Here is a 19,549-nt window from a genome sequence, read left to right as displayed (position 1 = left end):
AATATTCCGTTTTTAAAAATTTGAAATAACCCTTAACAAACATAAATTTCAAAAACTATAATTACTATAATTACTGTACTCTTTTGTCAATCATCCTTTTCTATTAGCTCCTGGTATTGGTACTTTAATATTATGAAAAATGTTGCCCATTTGCACATACTATTGATAAATATATGGTGCTCAATGCCGGCATTTCTCCAGCATATGGCCCTTATTTGAGGCGTGAATTAACATATTATTATTATTTTCTATATTTGGCTCTTCATGATGAATCATGGTTTTCCCAGTAATCTGATTCCAATTTGAAGGGCACAAACAAAAACCTACAGGAAACGCCGCCAGAGGGCGCAGTCCCCGTTACTCTTTTGTGGATTGTGATTTGCTAAAGTTTCCGTCAATCACATCACCCGTCCTGAGCTCCTCCCTTCTCCACCTTACGTGCTCCATTAACAAACTTAATGTTTCCAGACTTTTCCATCTTTAAGACGTTGACATTATACACTGTTTTAAACAATGGGCGTTAACGTTTTCTCAAGACACTTGAGCAAAAGAAAGAAATTATTATTATTATTATTATTATTATTATTATTATTAAAGTTATGGGTAGTGGTAGGAGGGTATGTTTTGTTTTTGGTATGTTGTTGTTGTTGTTGTTGTTGTGGGGTTTTTTTGGGTTTTTTTTTTTGTCTTTTCAGGAATAAGCACATCCTACAGTCAGCCCTCCTTAAAATTTTAGCAGTCTGCAGATAATGACAAAAAAACAGAGCATGCATTGACTTTAACGACAGTCTGACAGTCCAGTCCTAGTATTTGTAAAGGGTAGGAAAGTGCATTTCAGATCAAATGAGTTTAATAAATGAAAAGAAAAAAATGAAAATGAAACACACTGAAACAATGAGTAAGCATATGTTAAATGCTTAGCCTTCTGACTCCAGACAATTTTAAATTAGGTTAGAGTATGGTTGTAGCTTAGGCTGTGTTGATTTGTGAGGTGTAAGACTCCCGTGAAAGCTCTCTCTCCCTTTCTTCACAGGCAATACTCCTATTCCTGCAGGCCAAACTTTTTTTAGTATCCTTATGCAAGCTCATGATTGTAATTAGGTTGTTATTTTAGTCTGTGTGACATTACAGCTGCACCAGATAGTAGTCCTACTGAGAACCACAATCTGCCTAGAATAAAAAATCTGGGACTGTAATCACATAAAGTAGTTACAATATACAATAAGGCTGTGTAGTGTTTTCACGAATCCAACAAATTTTGCTTATCCATAAAGTCATTAGGAGAATGAACTCTGCCCTATATTATTAATATTATTAATATTGGAAAAAGGCACAACATTGGCAGCTCGCCCCCTTCAGATGATTCATGCAGAGAGAAGCATACTTTGTTGTGTATTTGTAGAGTTTGAGGCATCATTTTGGTTGCTCGTGGAGTTACTCGGGGAACTGAATGGAAATGAAATCAAAGGCCATCATAAATGCAAAGGCTTGGCTTATGAAAAACATTTCATGAAAACAGATGTATTTTTAAAATAGTAATTACCTAATAAGATTATAAAAACAACTGAAAACTGAATTTTTAAGAGAAAGAAGTAGAAATAGATACATTGTTTCCTAAAAATACAGAATTTTAACCAAATAAACGGTTGACAACTGATATCTATGATATCTATCAGTGATATCTATGTTTTTAGTATTATCTTAGCCCTATTTATAATGTCCGTTTGTTACAATGACAGCCTGACATCCATCTTTTCTGACTACAATCTCTTTTACTACCTTTAAAAAAGGCAAGAAAATGAGCTAATTTATTACCTGCGATAAGAAAAAAGAAAAGTAAAACAAATGGCTGTGGTGTTACTGCACCTTTAAGAAGGTGAGGTCAGGGTGTGGTTTCTGTCCTGGTAAAGTTTCCGGCTTGGCATGCTCATGTAAACAGAGCACCTCTACCAAATCTTGGTGAAGCCTAAGAGAAGGACAGAAGTCGGATCATGTCAGACCGCTGCCATCTGCCGACACTGGGTTCCGTGTGCTGTGGTGTGTAATGGGCAGACCGGTGCCCGGTGTGTTGCTGCGTATCACCGAGGTGCTCCCGCAGGTGGACTAGTCAGACAGGTTTGACCTAGAAGTCGCAACTGTTCACTCATTTCTGAAGGCAATGTAGGAAAGTTATCATGAAGGTAGTAGCAACGTTAGCGCTTCTGCAGTTGTATATTTCTGCAACAGGTGAGTTCGGATCGACTCGGAAAACACAGGTGAGTGTAAAAACCCCGCTTCAATCTTTTTTTTTTCTTTTCCTTTCAGCTGATCTCGTTACAGCGGAAGTTTCGGGTAATGTCTCAAGCGAAACGGCCCTGTCAGCTTCACCGGGTGACATCGTTGTACTTCCGTGTTACTCGGCAGGTAAAGTAACACCCGTGGTAACGACATGGACCAAAAATGGACGGGAAATCGTTACAGGCGGAGATCCCACTCGGCGCCTCATCGTGAACCCTGATGGGAGTTTGAACATCAGCGCGACGATGCCTGGAGATGAGGGGATTTACCTGTGCAACTCCACACTATCTGACAACAGCTCCTTCCTGGCACGTGTGCTGCTTCAAGTAACAAGTAAGTGTATGCGCACATTTTGAACAATGAGCTCTTCACGGTGAGGTAATGTAGGTGTTGCTTGCCTGAATTCTTGGAACATTTCTAGCAAATGCAAACTGGTTCATCTACATAACATGTGGGCCAGTTCTCGACAGCGGCTGACTTTTGTAGATGGGTCTAAATGTGCTATGTGGAGTTTGCCAGGCCTTCACTTTGCTGCATGCTTCTCTCAGAATATTCTAGCTTCCTTCCACAGTCCAAAGACATACATACTGTTTATTTAGTGTGTCTAAATTAGCCATAGGTGTGAATGTAAGTGAACATGAATGTAAGTGTGTCTTCATGTGTTTGCCCTGTCATGTACTGCTGACGTGTCAGGGGTGTACCTGGCCTTATGGACAGCGACAAATGAGACTGTTTCCCACGGCCCTGTGACCCTGAATTTGAGGTTAAGAAGATGGATGGGTCTATTTGTAAAGCGCTTATAGCTACACTTTGAGAAGGCGGCTACGGTCATCGTTCTTTGATCTTTAAGGTCTTTATCAGCTAACCACTCAGTGGAGTACTGCAATACCTGATCAGTCTTCTTAATAATAACAATAATGATGGATTGGATTTATATAGCGCTTTTCAAGGCACCCAAAGCACTTTACAATGCCACTATTCATTCACTCTCGCATTCACACACTGGTGGAGGCAGCTACAGTTGTAGCCACAGCTGCCCTGGGGCAGACTGACAGAAGCGAGGCTGCCATATTCATCGGCCCCTCTGGCCAACACCAGTAGGCGGTAGGGTAAAGTGTCTTGCCCAAGGACACAACGACCAGGACAGAGAGCCCGGGGATCGAACCGGCAACCTTCCGGTTACAGATACGCTTCCCAACCCCCCTGAGCCACGGTCGCCCACGACATTCTTGAAAAATGCAGACTTTTTCCTCTATTGCTGCTTGAAGAAAGATTCTGAAAACTGTCAGTAGGCGTGGGTGCTCATTTCAAGTCCATTTTCATCCAAAAAAAAAAAAAGATCCAACTAGCTCACCTTTAAAACATCAGCCCACACCAGTACCCTACCTGCAGGTTCCTGGTGCCTGATTCAAAGTGGAGCTGTTTACTGGTCCAGCTGTGGCTCGCTCATCTAGTCCATCAAGAGTCACACACCATCTCATTGGTCCACAAAAAGCTCAAAAATCTGTCTTGAGATATTTCTTGGTCCTGAATACACTGAATACCTTGTACTTCTGGGTATATGTAGGTTGCAGTCAGAGATGGGCAGTTACAAGTAATGCGTTACTATAATCCGATTACATTTTTGAGTAACGAGTAAAGTAAGGGATTACTATTACAAAAAAGGTAATTAGATTACTGTTACTTTCCCGTAAGCACGCTGCGTTACTCCGTTACTAAAACCGTGATTTTCTTCTTTTTTTTTTTTTTCTTTTTTTTTCTTTTTTTTTGCGAGAGTGTCTCATGACCAGTGTTGGTCAAGTTACTTGAAAAAAGCAATCAGTAACTAATTACTGATTACTTCCCCAAAAAGTATTTTCAAAAGTAATTAGTTACATAGTTACTTTTTTAAAAAATGATTTACAACCTGAGTAGGTAATAAAGCGATAGATCTTTCAGCCCAATTCTATTTTTTCTGCATAATCCATCATATAAAATGTAATCAAATGAAAAAGTCTCTTTTTGAAACTAGTTTTATTAGCTTTAATCTTTTAACTTCACGCATGAGGCAAATATTAAATTATATGCAACATTCTCTGACTGGAAGAAATTTGTTTAACATTTAAACCTATTTTCTGCATATTCCAGCATATAAAATAAAATAGTTTTTTGTGTTTACACTCACCTTTCAAATAGATGCACGTAAAACACAGAAGTTAAAAGATTAAAACTAATAAAAGTTTTAAAAAGAGACTTTTTCATTTGATTACATTTTATATGATGGATTATGCAGAAAAAGTAGAATTGGGCTGAAAGATCTCTCTCTATTCCGGGATAAATCATGTTTTAAAAAGTAACTAAGTAACTAATTACTTCTGAAAATAAGTAATCAGTAAAGTAACAGGATTACTTTTTTCGGGAAGTAATCAGTAATTAGTTACTGATTACTTTTTTCAAGTAACTTGACCAACACTGGTTGCTGTTATGGACAGCAGTGGTGGATGATTGGTTTCTGGCAGGTCAGCGTTTGATTCGCAGTTAATTAGCAATTAGTTTTTCTCAGGTTTCTTTTGACACTGTTGGCTATTGGCAACAAAACATTTGATGGTTCTGTGATCACGCGTCGATATATTAGAAATTTCAAGAGTGTGACATCATTCAGAAAAGAGAGTAACAGCTGAAGTGTTAAGTAGTAATGGGAGCCAGTTAACATCTGTGCTCTGAAGCTTACTAGATAGAATCATGGTTGGACATCAGGCTACTTGATTATGGAAGAGAATCGTCATCATGCTGAGTTTGGCAAATGTAGTTTATTTAATATGATTACTTGTTGAGTTGTTTGGTTTTCCATATCTGTCTGAGAAAACACTCCTTTCACAGCCTTATGAGGAGTAAGTTTGGACTTTAAGGAATGGGTGTGTACAAATGTTAAAGACAAGGGGTGTGGTGGAGGTGTAACACAAAGTACAAGAGATTCTCTGTGAAACAGACTGTAACAGTCATTGTTTTATCTTGATTTTCTGGTTTTCATAATTGATTGCAAACCTAAAATCCATATTTAAACGGTACTGCTCTAGGCTAAAATTGAAAATAAGGGTAGGTTTTCTTAGGGCTGGGCGATATGATCCAAAATTCATATCTCGATATTTTTTAGCTGCATGGCGATATAAGATATATATCTCAATATTTTTTTTAAAAAAGCCATAAGTTAAGAACAAAAAGAGAGTTCTTAGTCACACTGTGTCCCAGATGTCACACGGGCATTTTCTTTACATACAGCGTAGATGTACATGAAGAAATTACTCATAAATAAATTATCAGCATTTATTAAATAATCATGGTCCATAAATAAAAGAAAACAATGTTGTTTTTGTGCATAACAAAAAGCTCACAATTGTGCAGTCAAAATGTAAACTAATAGAAGCTGAGCATAATAACAAAGAGACAGATTTCACAGCTGCATCACGTCTCTGAACAGGTGCCATTTGTGGTCCTTATACACACACAGTACGGTAATATTACGTTGAAGCACAGTACGTATCACTCCGCGAGGCGGCTCCATCAAGCGGTGCAGCTCCTTAGCTTAGCAAAGTCATATTAAAACATTTTTTGACAGATTGCTGAGCGCTGTGCACCACATAAAATCGGTTCGCGGTCAGTAAGCACAACCAGAATTCATACATAAGGCGCACTGTCGAGTTTTGAGAAAATGAAAGGATTTTAGGCCGTGCAGCCCCTTCGGGGCTGCGTGGGGCTGGACGTTGACGCCGTCCAGCCCCACGCACGGGGCGATCCGCGGTAACTCGCTAACGGAGATTTTCCGCTTTCATCTTGTCATTGCCTGCAGGTGAAGCTATGGGGGAGGCGGAGTTGTGTTCAGTGAAGGAGAGGCGAGGCCGAGTAATGTTTCGTAGAGACAAAAGTGGACGAAAGAGAGGCAAACCTGCGGCTCCACAACGTAACATAGACTATATCGATATAAACAATATTGTCACATCTTATATCTCGTATGAAAATATATCGATATTTTTAAAAAACTCGATATATCGCCCAGCCCTAGGTTTTCTTTCTAATACCAAATGAAACCACTGCAGGACAAGTTTGCTAAAGAGAACCTTGACACTCCACTCTTCTGCCAGGAAAATGTTTTGTGAACAAAGTGAAGCTCAATTATTCAGAAATAACATCCACTTTGTGTGTCTTGGGCACCAGCATGAAAACATCATCCAAAGGGTGAAGTGTGATTGGTTGCTGTTTTTGCTGCTTCTCTCCTGAATAGTTTTGGCGGGCAAAATGTGTTTATCAAGGAATCTTGCAGGATAATTTCAAGGTGTCTGCACCTTTCTACAGCGGGACATTAAACTGAAACATCAAAGTAAATGTGCTGCAGAATGGCTCGGATCAAAATCTGAAATTAGCTTGAGTATTTTTGTTTTATATGCCAAAGACAACCTCAGAACACATTGTATAATAAGACAGACAGATCCACTGAATGCGTTTTTCCTGCTTTTATTGGTTCATAATGACACTTGTTATGTTTTCCTCTACAAACATATCTTTAAAGTTGCTTACAGTATTTACTGATCTCATAAATTTAGAAGTTACTCTAAGTTTTAATGCACTGTATGCATTTCTCTCAGGTGGACCAGAAAATGTGTCTACATCCATCAGTCCTGCCACTGCACTGTCCAATGGGACCCTTTACACAGATCGGGGTTCATCCGTTACTTTAAGGTGCTCCGGCTCCTCCTACCCGTCTCAGCACCTGACCTGGGCCTTCAGCGGTGACTCGTCAAGCAACGACTCGCTGGTTTCAGGCTCTGGATCGTCCCTGGAATTCACCATACAAAACATTCAGCCCAGCGCTCAAGGAGTTTACAGCTGCATGGCCCACAACCCTGTTTCAAATGTGACAGTAATCAGTCGCACGGAGCTGCTAGTGTACTGTAAGTATCACAAACAGGATAATCTGCTGTGACTGTAAGCTTGACAGTGTAAAGTGGGATTTTATGTATGTTTATGTATGTTTGAATCAAAGACTGAGCTTTGGTTTAATGGCAAAGACTGCAGCAGGGCTGAATACTGTATAACTTTAAGTTTGTTGACATGCAGGCCTGAGTTTTAGTACTGATATTAATGTGATAATTTTCATATAAACACACCCACTGTTTATGCATTCTCCCCTTTCATTTAAAAAACACATCCTTCACTTTAGCATGCCTACCTATAAAGTGGTGTCATTATTTAGCAGAGGAAACAAAAGGAAAATCTTGAAGATTGCATGTGACAATTTAGCCAGAGAGTGGAGCTGAAACACTCCTGGGTGCTGTAAGCTTCACCAAAACCTGTTTTTTTTTTTATTTTTATTTTTTTTTATTTATACATTAATGGGTTATATTGCTTAAAAGCAGAAAACATTTCATAATTTAAATTTTTAATATGTGTTTTAGATACATTTTTGTTTATAATTCACTCAGTGGGAATAAAAAAAAAACTAAATGGCTCTTCAAGTACAACTTGAGGTCAAATCCACAAAAAGAAACTTAGTACAGTGTTTTAGGTTTATAATGAATGTTAGTCAGTAAGCTACAAAACTGTAGACATGTTGAAATGTTTGCACGGAGACATTCCTGGACAGAAAAGCTGAATAAAATATTTAGTTATTCACAGTTTTATTAGTAAAACTGCTAGCTAAGCATTAAAAGATAATCCAGTCCAGTTCAGAGTGGCGTGGGGACTACTTTTTCCCTCTTAACCTCTTGCTGTACTACAAGAGAGAATATGATAGAGGGCAAGCAAGGCTGTGGAGGGAACAAAAAATGCATACTGAGAGATGTTTTGATGGGCTGAAAAAAAGCTGAGTCAGTACCCACCAGCAGCTGAGATGAGGGAAAATGAATGCCAGGAAAGGTCAAAACATGCTATCCAGGCCTCACTGAAAATATTACACTCAAACACTGTGAATGTCATGATTAATCGTGGTGTAACTGTGGAATGATTTTATCTATGTGGCTTCTGTTACGAGGAAAAAAAATACTATATTATGTGCAGGGTAAGGAGGCTGTGGCGGTTTATTGAGTCACTGCGATAACAATACATTGAATTGACTTCCTGAAATGTTTGCACGCAGCTTGTTCCCTGTTTTCGCTGACTTCCTGTAGCTCGCTTTTCAACACGGAAAAATCAAATCCATTTTTACTGAATGTTTGGAAATAATAGGCCTGTTTTATATGTCAGGTAACACTTTGTTTTACAGTTCCAGTGTTTTCTTAAAATTTGTTTGAGCACAATTGTTATGTAAATGTGTTGACAGCACAGACAGAGGTAAACTAATATACATCCATTTAAGCAAATTATTTCAGTCTTTTCTCAACAGTATGCAAATGTTTACAGGTTTTTATGCTGTGTTTGAAAGAAGAAATTTTCATTAATGAAATCATAATAAATGATTGCTTTGCTTTATATCAAGGTTACACAGGATAACTAAACTCAAACAGCTTTCCCTCTTCTTCCTACTTATAGTGTCAAATCACAACAAAAGTTGCCTCAAGGTGCTTTATATTTTAAGGTAATGTCCCTACAAAAATACAGAGACACCCCCAACAATCATGTGACCACCTATGAGCAAGCACTTTGGTCACAGTGGGAAGGAAAAACTCCCTTGTGACAGGAAGAAACCTCCAGCAGAAGCAGGCTCAGGGAGGACCGGCCACTCAGATGCTTTAAGTTTCACCAGAACATTTAGTAATTAGTGGAAAATATGGCATCAGAGATGGGTTTCTTCTTTATTCAGCTGCTCCCTTTAGGCATCTACTTCCAATCTTATCCCATCTCTATCATTCTCCTCTGTCACACCAACCCTCTGCATGTCCTCCTTCACTACTTGCATGAATCTCCTCTGTTTTCTTCCTCTTATCCTCCTGTCTGGCAACTCCATCTTAAACATCCTTTATCCAGTATATCTGTTCTCATTCTTTGGCAGATATCTAAACTGTCTCAGCCTTGCCTCTCTAATGCTGTCTCCAAACTGCTCAACCTGGGCTGTCTGATGTACTCCTTTCTAATCCTGTTCCTCCTGGTCACTCTCAACAACTCTGCCAACTCCAGCTCGACGTCCACTCTTTTTGTTAGAGCCACTATCTCCATACCATACATCTCATCGGGTCTTACTATTATCTTGTAAATCTTCCCTTTCACTCCTTCTATCAGATTCCCCCTCCCGACACTCGTTTTTACCCACTCCACCCTGCCTACTCTCTCTATTCCCTATCTCGCGCACTGTCTGTTGTTTCGGTTGACCCTAGATCAACCCCAGACATAAGAGTGAAGTATCAAAAGTGAAATTGTTATTCTAAGAAAAGTTAAGCTCTCTTAGTACAAAATCATGGATAGATTGAATGTGCAATGGCACTCTAAACACTTCAGAATTCGTAACAGGATCAGGCAGACCGAAAGTGAGCCCATGATCGAATGATCGATACATAAAAATGTGTTAACTGAATGATAGAAGTGCAGAACTTGATAGTGTTACACCCCGGCCTAGGCAACCGGAGTGCAACACGAAAAAAGTAAAAATAAAGAAAAAAAAAAACACACACAAAAAACCCCCACTAAAGCTCACCACCAAAATCCCAAAACGAAAGTATCGACAAAGCTATTTACAACAAACTATTTATTTACAACAAAACACCAAACTATTTACAACACGGGGGAGATCACGACCATGACCAACTGACACACAGGGCTTAAATACATAGAAGGAGCAATCAGGGAATGGACCACAGGAGGGAAACACAGCTGGGGCAAATTAGACCTGACGAGACAAGGAAAAGTAAACTGAACACACTAAGATAACACAGACTTTCAAAGTAAAGCAGGAAACACATAACAGTCACGCCAAAAACAACACACTGACAACACCGAAACGTAACAATAGCTTGTAGTCTCTAAAGCAGCTTTTCAGATCAGATACAAGCTAACACTTTGTGCTAACACCTCAAAGCTTTTCAAAAACGATTTGAACATCAAAGAACACTAACTGGCATAGACGTACTACGCAGTGACCTGTGATTAACCCTTTATGGGGGATCTTGAGGCCTGATTAAGCCAAGCATTCCTGGCATAACATTCCCGACATCTTTGAATGTCTTTGGACTTAACACATTGTGGGTTAACACATTCCACAAGTTGGAAGCAACTTGTGGCGCTCATGAAGCTCAAGTGCAGCTTTTGTTAAGGAAAACAAGGCAAACCCAATGCGAGGGAATTCTTAAGCGATGAATGTAATATTGTTATATGTAACAAAATATTTTTAGTAAATAAAACATTAAAAAACACTTAAAGGTAAAGGTCTAACAGAAAAATCTCAATTAAAATTTGCTCTTAATTTGAGTTTTGCTTTAAGCAGCTTGAGGTGACTGTTATTGTGATTTGGCTCCACGTAAATAAAATGGAACTGAAATGATCTGAATATCCTTTCCTGAACATTCAGGAGTGCATTCCTACTGCTCATTACTGATGCTTTTATTTTTATTTCTTTTTCTCCTAATTAGATGTCTCAGACAGACACCCTGAGTGTAAATGGACACTGACACAGAACATCTCTCTAGTCCAGTTCACCTGCACTTGGTTAGAAGTTTATCCCACCCCAAACCTACGTTGGGATATGGGACCATTCCAGGTGGCGGACAGCCTCAATGTTACGATGAGCCGCTCCACGCTGTCAGACGGGCAGACCGTGAACTGCACAGCCCAGCCCCAGCACCTCGGCCCAGAAAAAGAGAAGTCGTGTTCGTTTACCCTCGGTAAGCTTGTTGTAGGGAAATGAGCCTCTTAACGATCCTGAGATGTGCAAATGCTGAATCTTTAATGTACTTTTGACTTAAGAAGCCACAGTGACACTCGCTGCTGTCAATCACTGTTTGTAGTTCTGACATCACATTTATGTCATGGTTGAGCTTCTGTGCAGGTAGTATATTTGATTACTCAGAATCACAATAGTTTATTATTCTCAGCGAGGAAGTTACTTTGTGACAATAAAAAAAAAGGCCACTCAGAGAGCGCAAAAAGTGTGACCTTGACTCAATTTACACCAAAATCAAATCAGCTCAAGCTGTTACTGGTATCTACTATCAACAAAATTTCAACATGATAGCTTGAAAACTGTGGACACTATAATGCTAACAAACAAACAAACAAATAGAATCAATTACATACTCTCTCCCTTTGGACGAAGAACAAACTATGAAAAAGAATAGTGCATGAAGTACAAATAAAAATAAATAAACACTGTAGTATTTAAAAATATACACTCAAAGCAAAATAAAAGTTAAACAATATCACGTGCAACATTTACTAGATGATGACAAGTGAAAATAATTCGGGCATCGGTCTGTAATCACTGATTAGTCATAGGATTCGTCCATAACTTGAACACCATCCTCCTTTCTCACACTGACTCCACAGAGTGAAGCGCCACACCCACAACGTCACCAGCCTTCCAGATCAGTGTGAGCCTGTTGGTGTACACCACCCTCTGCTTCCCCAGCACACCAGTGGATGGCACTGGCCACCACAGACTCCTCAAATTAAAAACAAAAAACAAATTAGTGCAGGTCTACACCCAGATTATTTTGTCTCAAGTTTTTTAAAATTGTAAAATGCAAAGTGCATTGTGGGTATTTTGTCAGATGATCTTTCAATTTAAAAGTCCAATTAAATCTGATGAAACAGCTATATGGTACAGCCCTATAAAATTACATGGTTCTTAACAGGAACATTACCTATAGTTGAATAATATTTTCAAAATAAGAGTGTGTGAAAAAAGTCTTAGAAGATATCACACACAATGTCACTTTTGTCTAACATACAGTTTTTCCTTCAGGGACAGAGTTTCTGTAAAAACGTCACAGTAAACTGAAACCATCCGCATGATCAGATATCATGTGACGTATGTGAGGAAAAATATGTGCTGCAGGAGTAGGAACTATGTGAGCAATGCTTATTTGACTTAGAGAATGATGGCACCCTCCCTTGAAGCCAACAGGTCAAAAATTTCTGGTCACAATGTGAGAGAGTCACAACCCAGGAAAACTGATTATGTTTAGCATTACTCCAGAAATATGGCTAACATTGCCATGCTCGTCATAAATGTAAAAGTAACTTGATTGGGACTAATCCTAATTATTGGGTATTGTTTTTAATATTCATATGAAGTACCATAATATTTATTCGATTAAGCTTTCCAGCCCTGACAAGAATAACACTTGGCAGTGTGCTCATGAGAACACAACACAGGGCATGTGGGCAGTTAGTGAGTCACCCAGTTGTGTAAAGGTTATCATCACATGAATGCCTTATTCAAACAATGAGTTGATGCAACAGGATGTGAGTTGCTGTTCTCTGATCAGCCTTCTTCTGTGAATCAGAAACACTGAACAAAAATGACATTTTGTCAAACAAAATGAGTAAAATTCCAAAATATTCTTATTTATTTACAAATTGCAATTGATATTTACTGAACAAACAAAGCAATAGTCCAACCAGTTTGGAGGTCATGAAAAAGTATGAACAATGTCAGGTTTAGAGCTGGAGTGATTGGTTGATATATCAAATAGCGGATATTAGTGTTTTTGAAATGTAAAAAAGTACAATTTTAAAACAAGAAAAGGTGTGGAAAAGTGTCAAAATACTGAAAACACATTTATTTTGAAGTTGGAATTCATCCAAAATACAAACAAACCTTCAGCTTTTGCATGAAAACAACACAGTGATATTATTGCAGTACCAAAACTGTCACCAGAGGGGAAGAAGAAGCTATAAAATTCCACTTCTGAGCTTAGCCATGTAGCAAGCTATTTTGGTGTATTTTTGTCCTCATCAGCCAGCATGACTCATAGAAAGGGACTGTTTGGTCTTAATAACAGACCAAAAAACCCCAAACATATTGTGTTAATTTATCTTTTTTTTTTTTCTTTTTTTTTTTAAAAGCAGCATTTTTGTTTTTACTGAAAACATATGATCAGTATGATCATAAGCTCTTTTGCTCTCTTGGTAAGAGTTGGATAAGAAGACGAGAAGATCAACAGCTTTCATGTCTGTACAGTATATGTAAGGTTTCTGCAAGAAGACAGCTTATTTCCAGTGTTTATTTATCGATCTTGGCTCAAACCTCAGTAAACCACAAAATGCTAGTTTTGAAAGTAAGGGTTAATTAGAGAGCTGAAATTGTTTTTAAGTGTGGTCAGGCCTGGTTTTTGGTCTTCATTTTAATTTACAGTGTTAATGTTGTGCTGAAATGTTTCCTGGCCACAACTTGGTGTTTTCTGCTCAGAAATATTTGTCCCCTCTTGATTGTTATTCTTCTTTTTTTGCATATTTATCACACTTGCATGTTTCAGATCAGAAACCCAGGTAAATACAAAGTGCAGCTTTCACTCCTCGGCCTTAAAACTTGGGTGATGTGGACACCCAAGTTTGTGAATGTGATAACTCAAGGATGAAGCTAAAAAGCTATCCAAACTACCTGACTATTGTGAAAAAGTTGTTAAATCACAAATTAACTTTGATTAACCACATTTTTTTTTTTTGGAAAGCTGAGTTAAATTTCATTACACAACCATTCCTCATTACTGCCAAACCTAAATCACCAAACAGAGCCTGTCTGACATAGTGAAGTAGACTAAAAGATCTTAAAGAGCAACACATCATGTCATGATCCAAAGAAACTCAAGAACAGATGAAAAACAAAGTTATTGAAAGTCTGGAAAGGGTTACAGGGCTATTTCTAAGGCTTTGGGAGTCCGGTGAACCACAGTTGCAGCTATTAAGTGCAAATGGAGAAAACTTGGAAGAGTGGTGAACCTTTCCCAGGAGTGGCTGGCATACCAAAATTACTCAAAGAACACATTGATGACTCAACGGGAAGTTACAAAATAACACAGAACAACATCTAAAGAACTACAAGCCTTACTCGCCTCACTTAGGTTCAGCAGAGGTGTTCATGATTCAACAATAAGAAAGAGAAAGAAATATTCTGTGGACTGATGAGACAAAAGTTAACTTCCTGCAAGGTTGTGTCCCATTACATCTGGCATTCATATAAAGGACATCGTACCTGCAGACAAACATATTGATGGTAGTGCGATGGTGCTTCAGTGGCTAGACAACTTGGTGTAATTAATGGAAGCATGAATTCTGCTACCAGAAAATTGTGAAGAAGAATGTCCAGCCTTCGGTTGTACACTGAAGTTCAAGCGTACTCGTGATTATGCAGCAGGAAAATGATCTGAAACACACCAGCAAGTCCGTCTCTGAATGGTTCAGTAAAGGCAAAATGAAGGCTTTTAGACTTGAATCAGATTGAGATGCTTTGGCAAGACCTTAAAAAGGCCGTTCGTGCTCGATGTGGCTCAATTAAAACTATTCTGGAAAGGAGAGTGGGCCAGAATTCCTCCACAGCAATGCAATCAGTTACAGTTCTTGCATCCAAGGGTAGTAGAAACAGTTAGGTTTGGGGAGCGATTACTTTTTCCACATAGGCCAGGTCGGCTTGGAAATTATTTAACCCAAGTAAAGTGCAGTTGTTATCTTTGTCTAATATCAAAACTTGTTTGATGATCTGAAACATTTAAGTGTGACAAATGTGCAAAAAATAGGAATTTGGGAGTGGGGCAAATACTTTTCAAGTAAGATTCCTCATATGCTTTATATCCCACATAAATCAAGTTTTGTAAATGTAAATACATTTGACTTTTTTAAAAAATATCTGACTGAAATGATAAAGTATCTGATTTTTATTTTTATTTTTCCTCCTCTCTCACTCTGTCAGAGCTTCCCTTCCCTGAAGGCGAACCAATGGTCTCTGCTCTGGAGGCAAGCAATGTAACACTCACATGCACTGAGACCACGTCCAAGCCCCCTGCAATTACCACATGGAGAAAGGGATTACAACTGGACTACATTGAATCTGGATCAAAGTACATCCTGTCTTTGGAAGGCCCGGTCTTCAAGCTGACCATAGTAAACGTCACTAAAGAGGACGAAGGCTTCTATTTCTGCCACAGTGAGAACCCGCTCGGACTACGCGAGCTAGAAGTGGAGCTCACTGTGAAGAGTTGAGTTTTGAATAAGAGGAATATCCTGGCATTAGTAGTTTTACAGAATAGATCATTTGCATGTCTTTGCATTTTTTTCAATGTCTGCGTGAGATAACGAATAGACATTAAGCAGAAGTGTAAACAGCATGCTAGTCACTACAGGTGTTGACTCCGCCTCTGGAATCCAGATAAACCTGCTGCTCCACCCTTTTTTGTACTTCATAAGCTTCTCCTGTTGCCTTTTTTGGTTTCAGCAGCCTCTTCCGCGTACACAGGAGCAGTCATCGGCATATTTATAGCAGCACTGATTATGGGGTCAGCTGTCATCATAGCCAAAATTGTCTACAACAGCAGAGACCGGATTTGCCTGGGTAATTTTTTTTTTTCTTTTCATAAATAAATTTTGCATCAATAATAGCGTCAGCCTCTGATCAATAACAATCCACATGCTGTATCTGCATTTTAAATTAATAGGAACTGTATTAAACATGAAAATCTACTAATACTGATGCCATTCTTTGTGTTTGTGTTTTTGTGTCAATAGGTGGCTTTGGGTGAGTATTTCATATTTGCTTTTGTCATATATACTAAATGCTTACTTTAGTTGCACAGTCCATATAGATTGAGTTAAAGTACTTTATGCACATCTGTGTTGCATTTGAAATGCATTGTTTTTTCCATTTAAAAGCAAGCCAATCATCAAGTAGTACCATTATTTTCTAGGAGTTCTTTTTACCCCTCGGCTGTAAAAGGCAGTTGGGATGTTGTGGTCACACTGCCTGATGGGAAGGTGGGCAGGTCATTTGTACACCCAACTTTATGAATGTGATAACTCAAGAACGACGCGAAATAGGAGTATCGAGTTCATACCATAGGTGTATCTACTAAAAGTTTCAGACAAGTTCCAATCTCAGTGACCTCATTCTCAGGTCAAGGTCAGAGGTCAATCTTGTAATTGTAATAACTCGAGCACGAGGCAATGTAGGATTTTGAAGTTGACACCATAGATGTATCTATTAAAAATCTTACCATTATTTTCTTTTTAAGTTAGATTACAAGGAATCTAAAATTCTGAGCATCTGTGCTTTTACAAATATGGAAGGATCTCAGAGAAAGGACAAAAAGTAAATCCTACCATCTATACATCTTCAGCACCCTTAAGAGTAATTCCACCTCTGAGCAGTAGACGATATCTTGATACCATGCTCAGCCTGCACACACTTGCTGCTGCTTTTACAAGCTGCTTTGCAAATCACCTCTACTTGCAGCTGCTCCATTTCATAGAGCTTCTAACTGATTTTTGCTGTCACTGATGTCTGCCCACACATTTTAGCTTGCACAGAGGGGGTCAAACTCCAGTTTTGTGATTGAAAGTGTGCTCCGCTTCTGGCGCCTCAATCTTGTTTAAAAACAAAATGCTTCTTTAAAACTCTTCACCTTACATGGCAGAACTGCGTAAAACACGTTTTTCAGCTAAATTGTCGCAGTTGTTTAGTTGGAGGACTAGCACATATAAAACTTAATTTGCTAAACTGAAGAATTTTAGCTTGTGGTCTTTATGATGATCATTCACATTAAACACATTTCTCCAAAGGATTTTTAGTGGCCAAAAATTCCAAAATGGTGACTTTGGTTTTGGTCAAAGCCATCTCTGGAATGTGAACTGAACAAAACTGTCTAACAAATACTTGGCGAAGATCAGTTTTAAAGATCTGGCTGCACGTGTGCGCCCGTGTCATACTATTCTCACCTCTGCAGGCAAGTGGATGACGACAGTGGAGACGTTCTGAGTCTGGTGGAGTCGGATGACGAACAAGTCTTCCAAGATGCAGTTCCCCGGCTGCCTCCAATAACCAACGGACATCACACAACACTTGTGCAGATACATCGAATCCCATCGAGTAGGACTTCATCACAGCAATTTATAAGTTTTCTAATTTCAGTGTAAAAATATTTTGTAATATAAAAATGTCCCTCTTTTTATTCAGGTGATCACGAGGATGCAGAAACTGCTGACACAAGTCCACAGCAGCAGGAGGATACCGTACAGACGGAAGAGCCAGTGCAACTTGTAGAATTTTAGGTATTGGGGAATTTTTTAGAGCAATGTTTAGTTTTAGGTAAATTTACTCCTGAAGAGAATGTGAACAGAATCGGTGGCAGAAACCTTTTTGTCCTTCCTTTCTATTGTTTTTTTTTTTTTTTTTTTTTTTAAGATTCTATATTTTTTGTAAATTTATTTTGATTGATTTGTTTATACAGTATGTAAAAATAAATAAATGTAATACAGTAAATGTGTTTGAACAAATATTCTTTGCATGTTTTTATGAGTTTTGTATTTTTAAAGGTGTTCACTATGTACACTATGCAGACCAATATATGTGACCTTTGACTATCTCGGTCTAGAATGCGACTCTGCTGCAGAACTATTTTTATTTATTTATTTATTTAAATGCAGCAGAGTCAGTTCGTCACTCATCTGAGATTCATGCTACGTGTGAAACAAACTTGACTCACTCACTTGAAAATATTTACACGAGATCTACGTGAGAGGGAAAACTGAAATTAAAAACTCTAAAGGGTTTGACAAAAAATTTGTTGATTTAAACAAAATTATTCAATATTATTAGAATTTATTATTAGTGTCCTTTTAATGCAAAAGTACAATTGAGTATCTCAAGTCACCTCAGTTTTTATAAAGAAGATTTTACTGGATAATTAATAGTCTAAATAATTCACTGTGTAAAACCATCAAAATCATATAAAAAATGTAGTGCTGTTGTGTTTCTTTTAAAGGAGACAGATGGATCATTTGAATGGCACTTTAAATCCAAACAGTCTGCAGGCTTTAATAATGCATTAGGCTGTTAAAGGGAGATCCAGCCTCACACGTAACAGTCTGGAAATAGGTGCTCTGATATATTAATAATTCATGGTACATATTTAAGATGATGTGTACACAGTACAGAGACTTTTTCACTGCTTTTGAGGCAGCTATAATGTTATTCTACGGCTATGATCACATCAAGTTTGTATATTTTTCTTTTACATTAAAACAAACCTTAATAGTCACACATGGACACCAACTGAAGAAGAATTTACCGGTTAGAAAAACAACAGGAGACAATGCGACATGAAATGAACATGTATATAAAAAAAAATATGTTATGGATCATCAGGTATTTAAACTGTTTTCATGCACTTGTATAGAAAGTTGTTCTGAATGGGTTTTTTGTTATTGTACAGATATTTGATACATGATTTGCAGGGCAGAACCAAAAGGGGAAATAAAGGATAAAAACATAAGCAAATATTTTGTGAATATTTGTGTACGTCTACAGAAATATTACATTACTGTACTCTATATCAGTGAGAAACATTTTACTCTAGTATAAAATTTGGGTGCAAAATTCTTTCTTTAAAGATTTTTGCACCCAAACACCCAAAGGCGATCACTGTATGCTAAAGAGACTCTTTTTCAAAAAGGAATAGATAAAACACAATCTACATGAACAAGAAATAACCCACTAATTGTATTTTTCAATGGCACAAATTAATTCACAAATTTAGAAGTCCCTGTTGTTACTAGATCAATACTCATTCCCTGTAATTCAGTTTGAACAATTTTATGTCCTTAAAAAGTCAAAAATATTCAGAGTGATCTCAACTAATAATGATAATATTGTTTATCACAGCGAGAAAAAAACAAGCAAGCAAAGTACAGTAGGCCAAAGTACAGTAGGCCAAAAATAATCATGCATGATGCAAGAGAGCAAAGCTTGCAAATGAACTTCACATGAAGGCTCAGTTTTCACAGCTTTTTAACTTTGTAGTTTTGCACATTTTCTGTTGCTCTGGGTGAAATAAAAAAAACTAAACATTGTTTATGAATATTTTAGTGAGAAATTTTCATATTAAATGTGAACTTCAACCCAAACAGTTGACCAAAGGTACCAGGGTATTTTCCACTATCATAAGAGGGGCGTGTCAGTGTGTGTGTGTGTGTGTGTCAGTGTGTGTGTGTGTAAGAGAGAGAGAGACCCCACTAACAAAAAAAAGTCGCTCCACGTCCCTGAATCACTGACTTTGGGTATAATAAAGCCAACTCTCGTTATAACGAGTGGATACGGTGTAAGGAACAAGCTGGATTGTTGTTTAATCTCATGGGGGGTGTGGTTTAAGGGTTATAATAAGGT

General features: G+C 38.1%; 1 protein-coding gene across 1 annotated transcript; it reads left to right on the top strand.

Moving 5' to 3' along the window:
• The first annotated feature begins 59 nt into the window (after nt 1-59).
• vsig10 (V-set and immunoglobulin domain containing 10) lies at nt 60-19,230 on the top strand. Its single transcript, XM_085426275.1, has 9 exons — nt 60-2,226; nt 2,305-2,610; nt 6,897-7,202; nt 10,809-11,060; nt 15,086-15,370; nt 15,608-15,724; nt 15,898-15,907; nt 17,112-17,254; nt 17,342-19,230. Exons 1-9 carry the CDS (start codon nt 2,175-2,177, stop codon nt 17,434-17,436), a joined length of 1,566 nt encoding a protein of 521 aa, XP_085282401.1. The 5' UTR covers nt 60-2,174; the 3' UTR covers nt 17,437-19,230.
• Nucleotides 19,231-19,549: the final 319 nt, after the last annotated feature.

This window comes from Rhamphochromis longiceps, linkage group LG12 (genome assembly GCF_057381845.1).
Source record: "Rhamphochromis longiceps isolate RC_006_pf linkage group LG12, R_longiceps_female_GT1.1, whole genome shotgun sequence".
In the NCBI taxonomy this organism is placed as follows: Eukaryota; Metazoa; Chordata; class Actinopteri; order Cichliformes; family Cichlidae; genus Rhamphochromis; species Rhamphochromis longiceps.
Note: the sequence above shows the minus strand (reverse complement) of the source record. Positions and strands in the feature narration are given on the sequence as shown.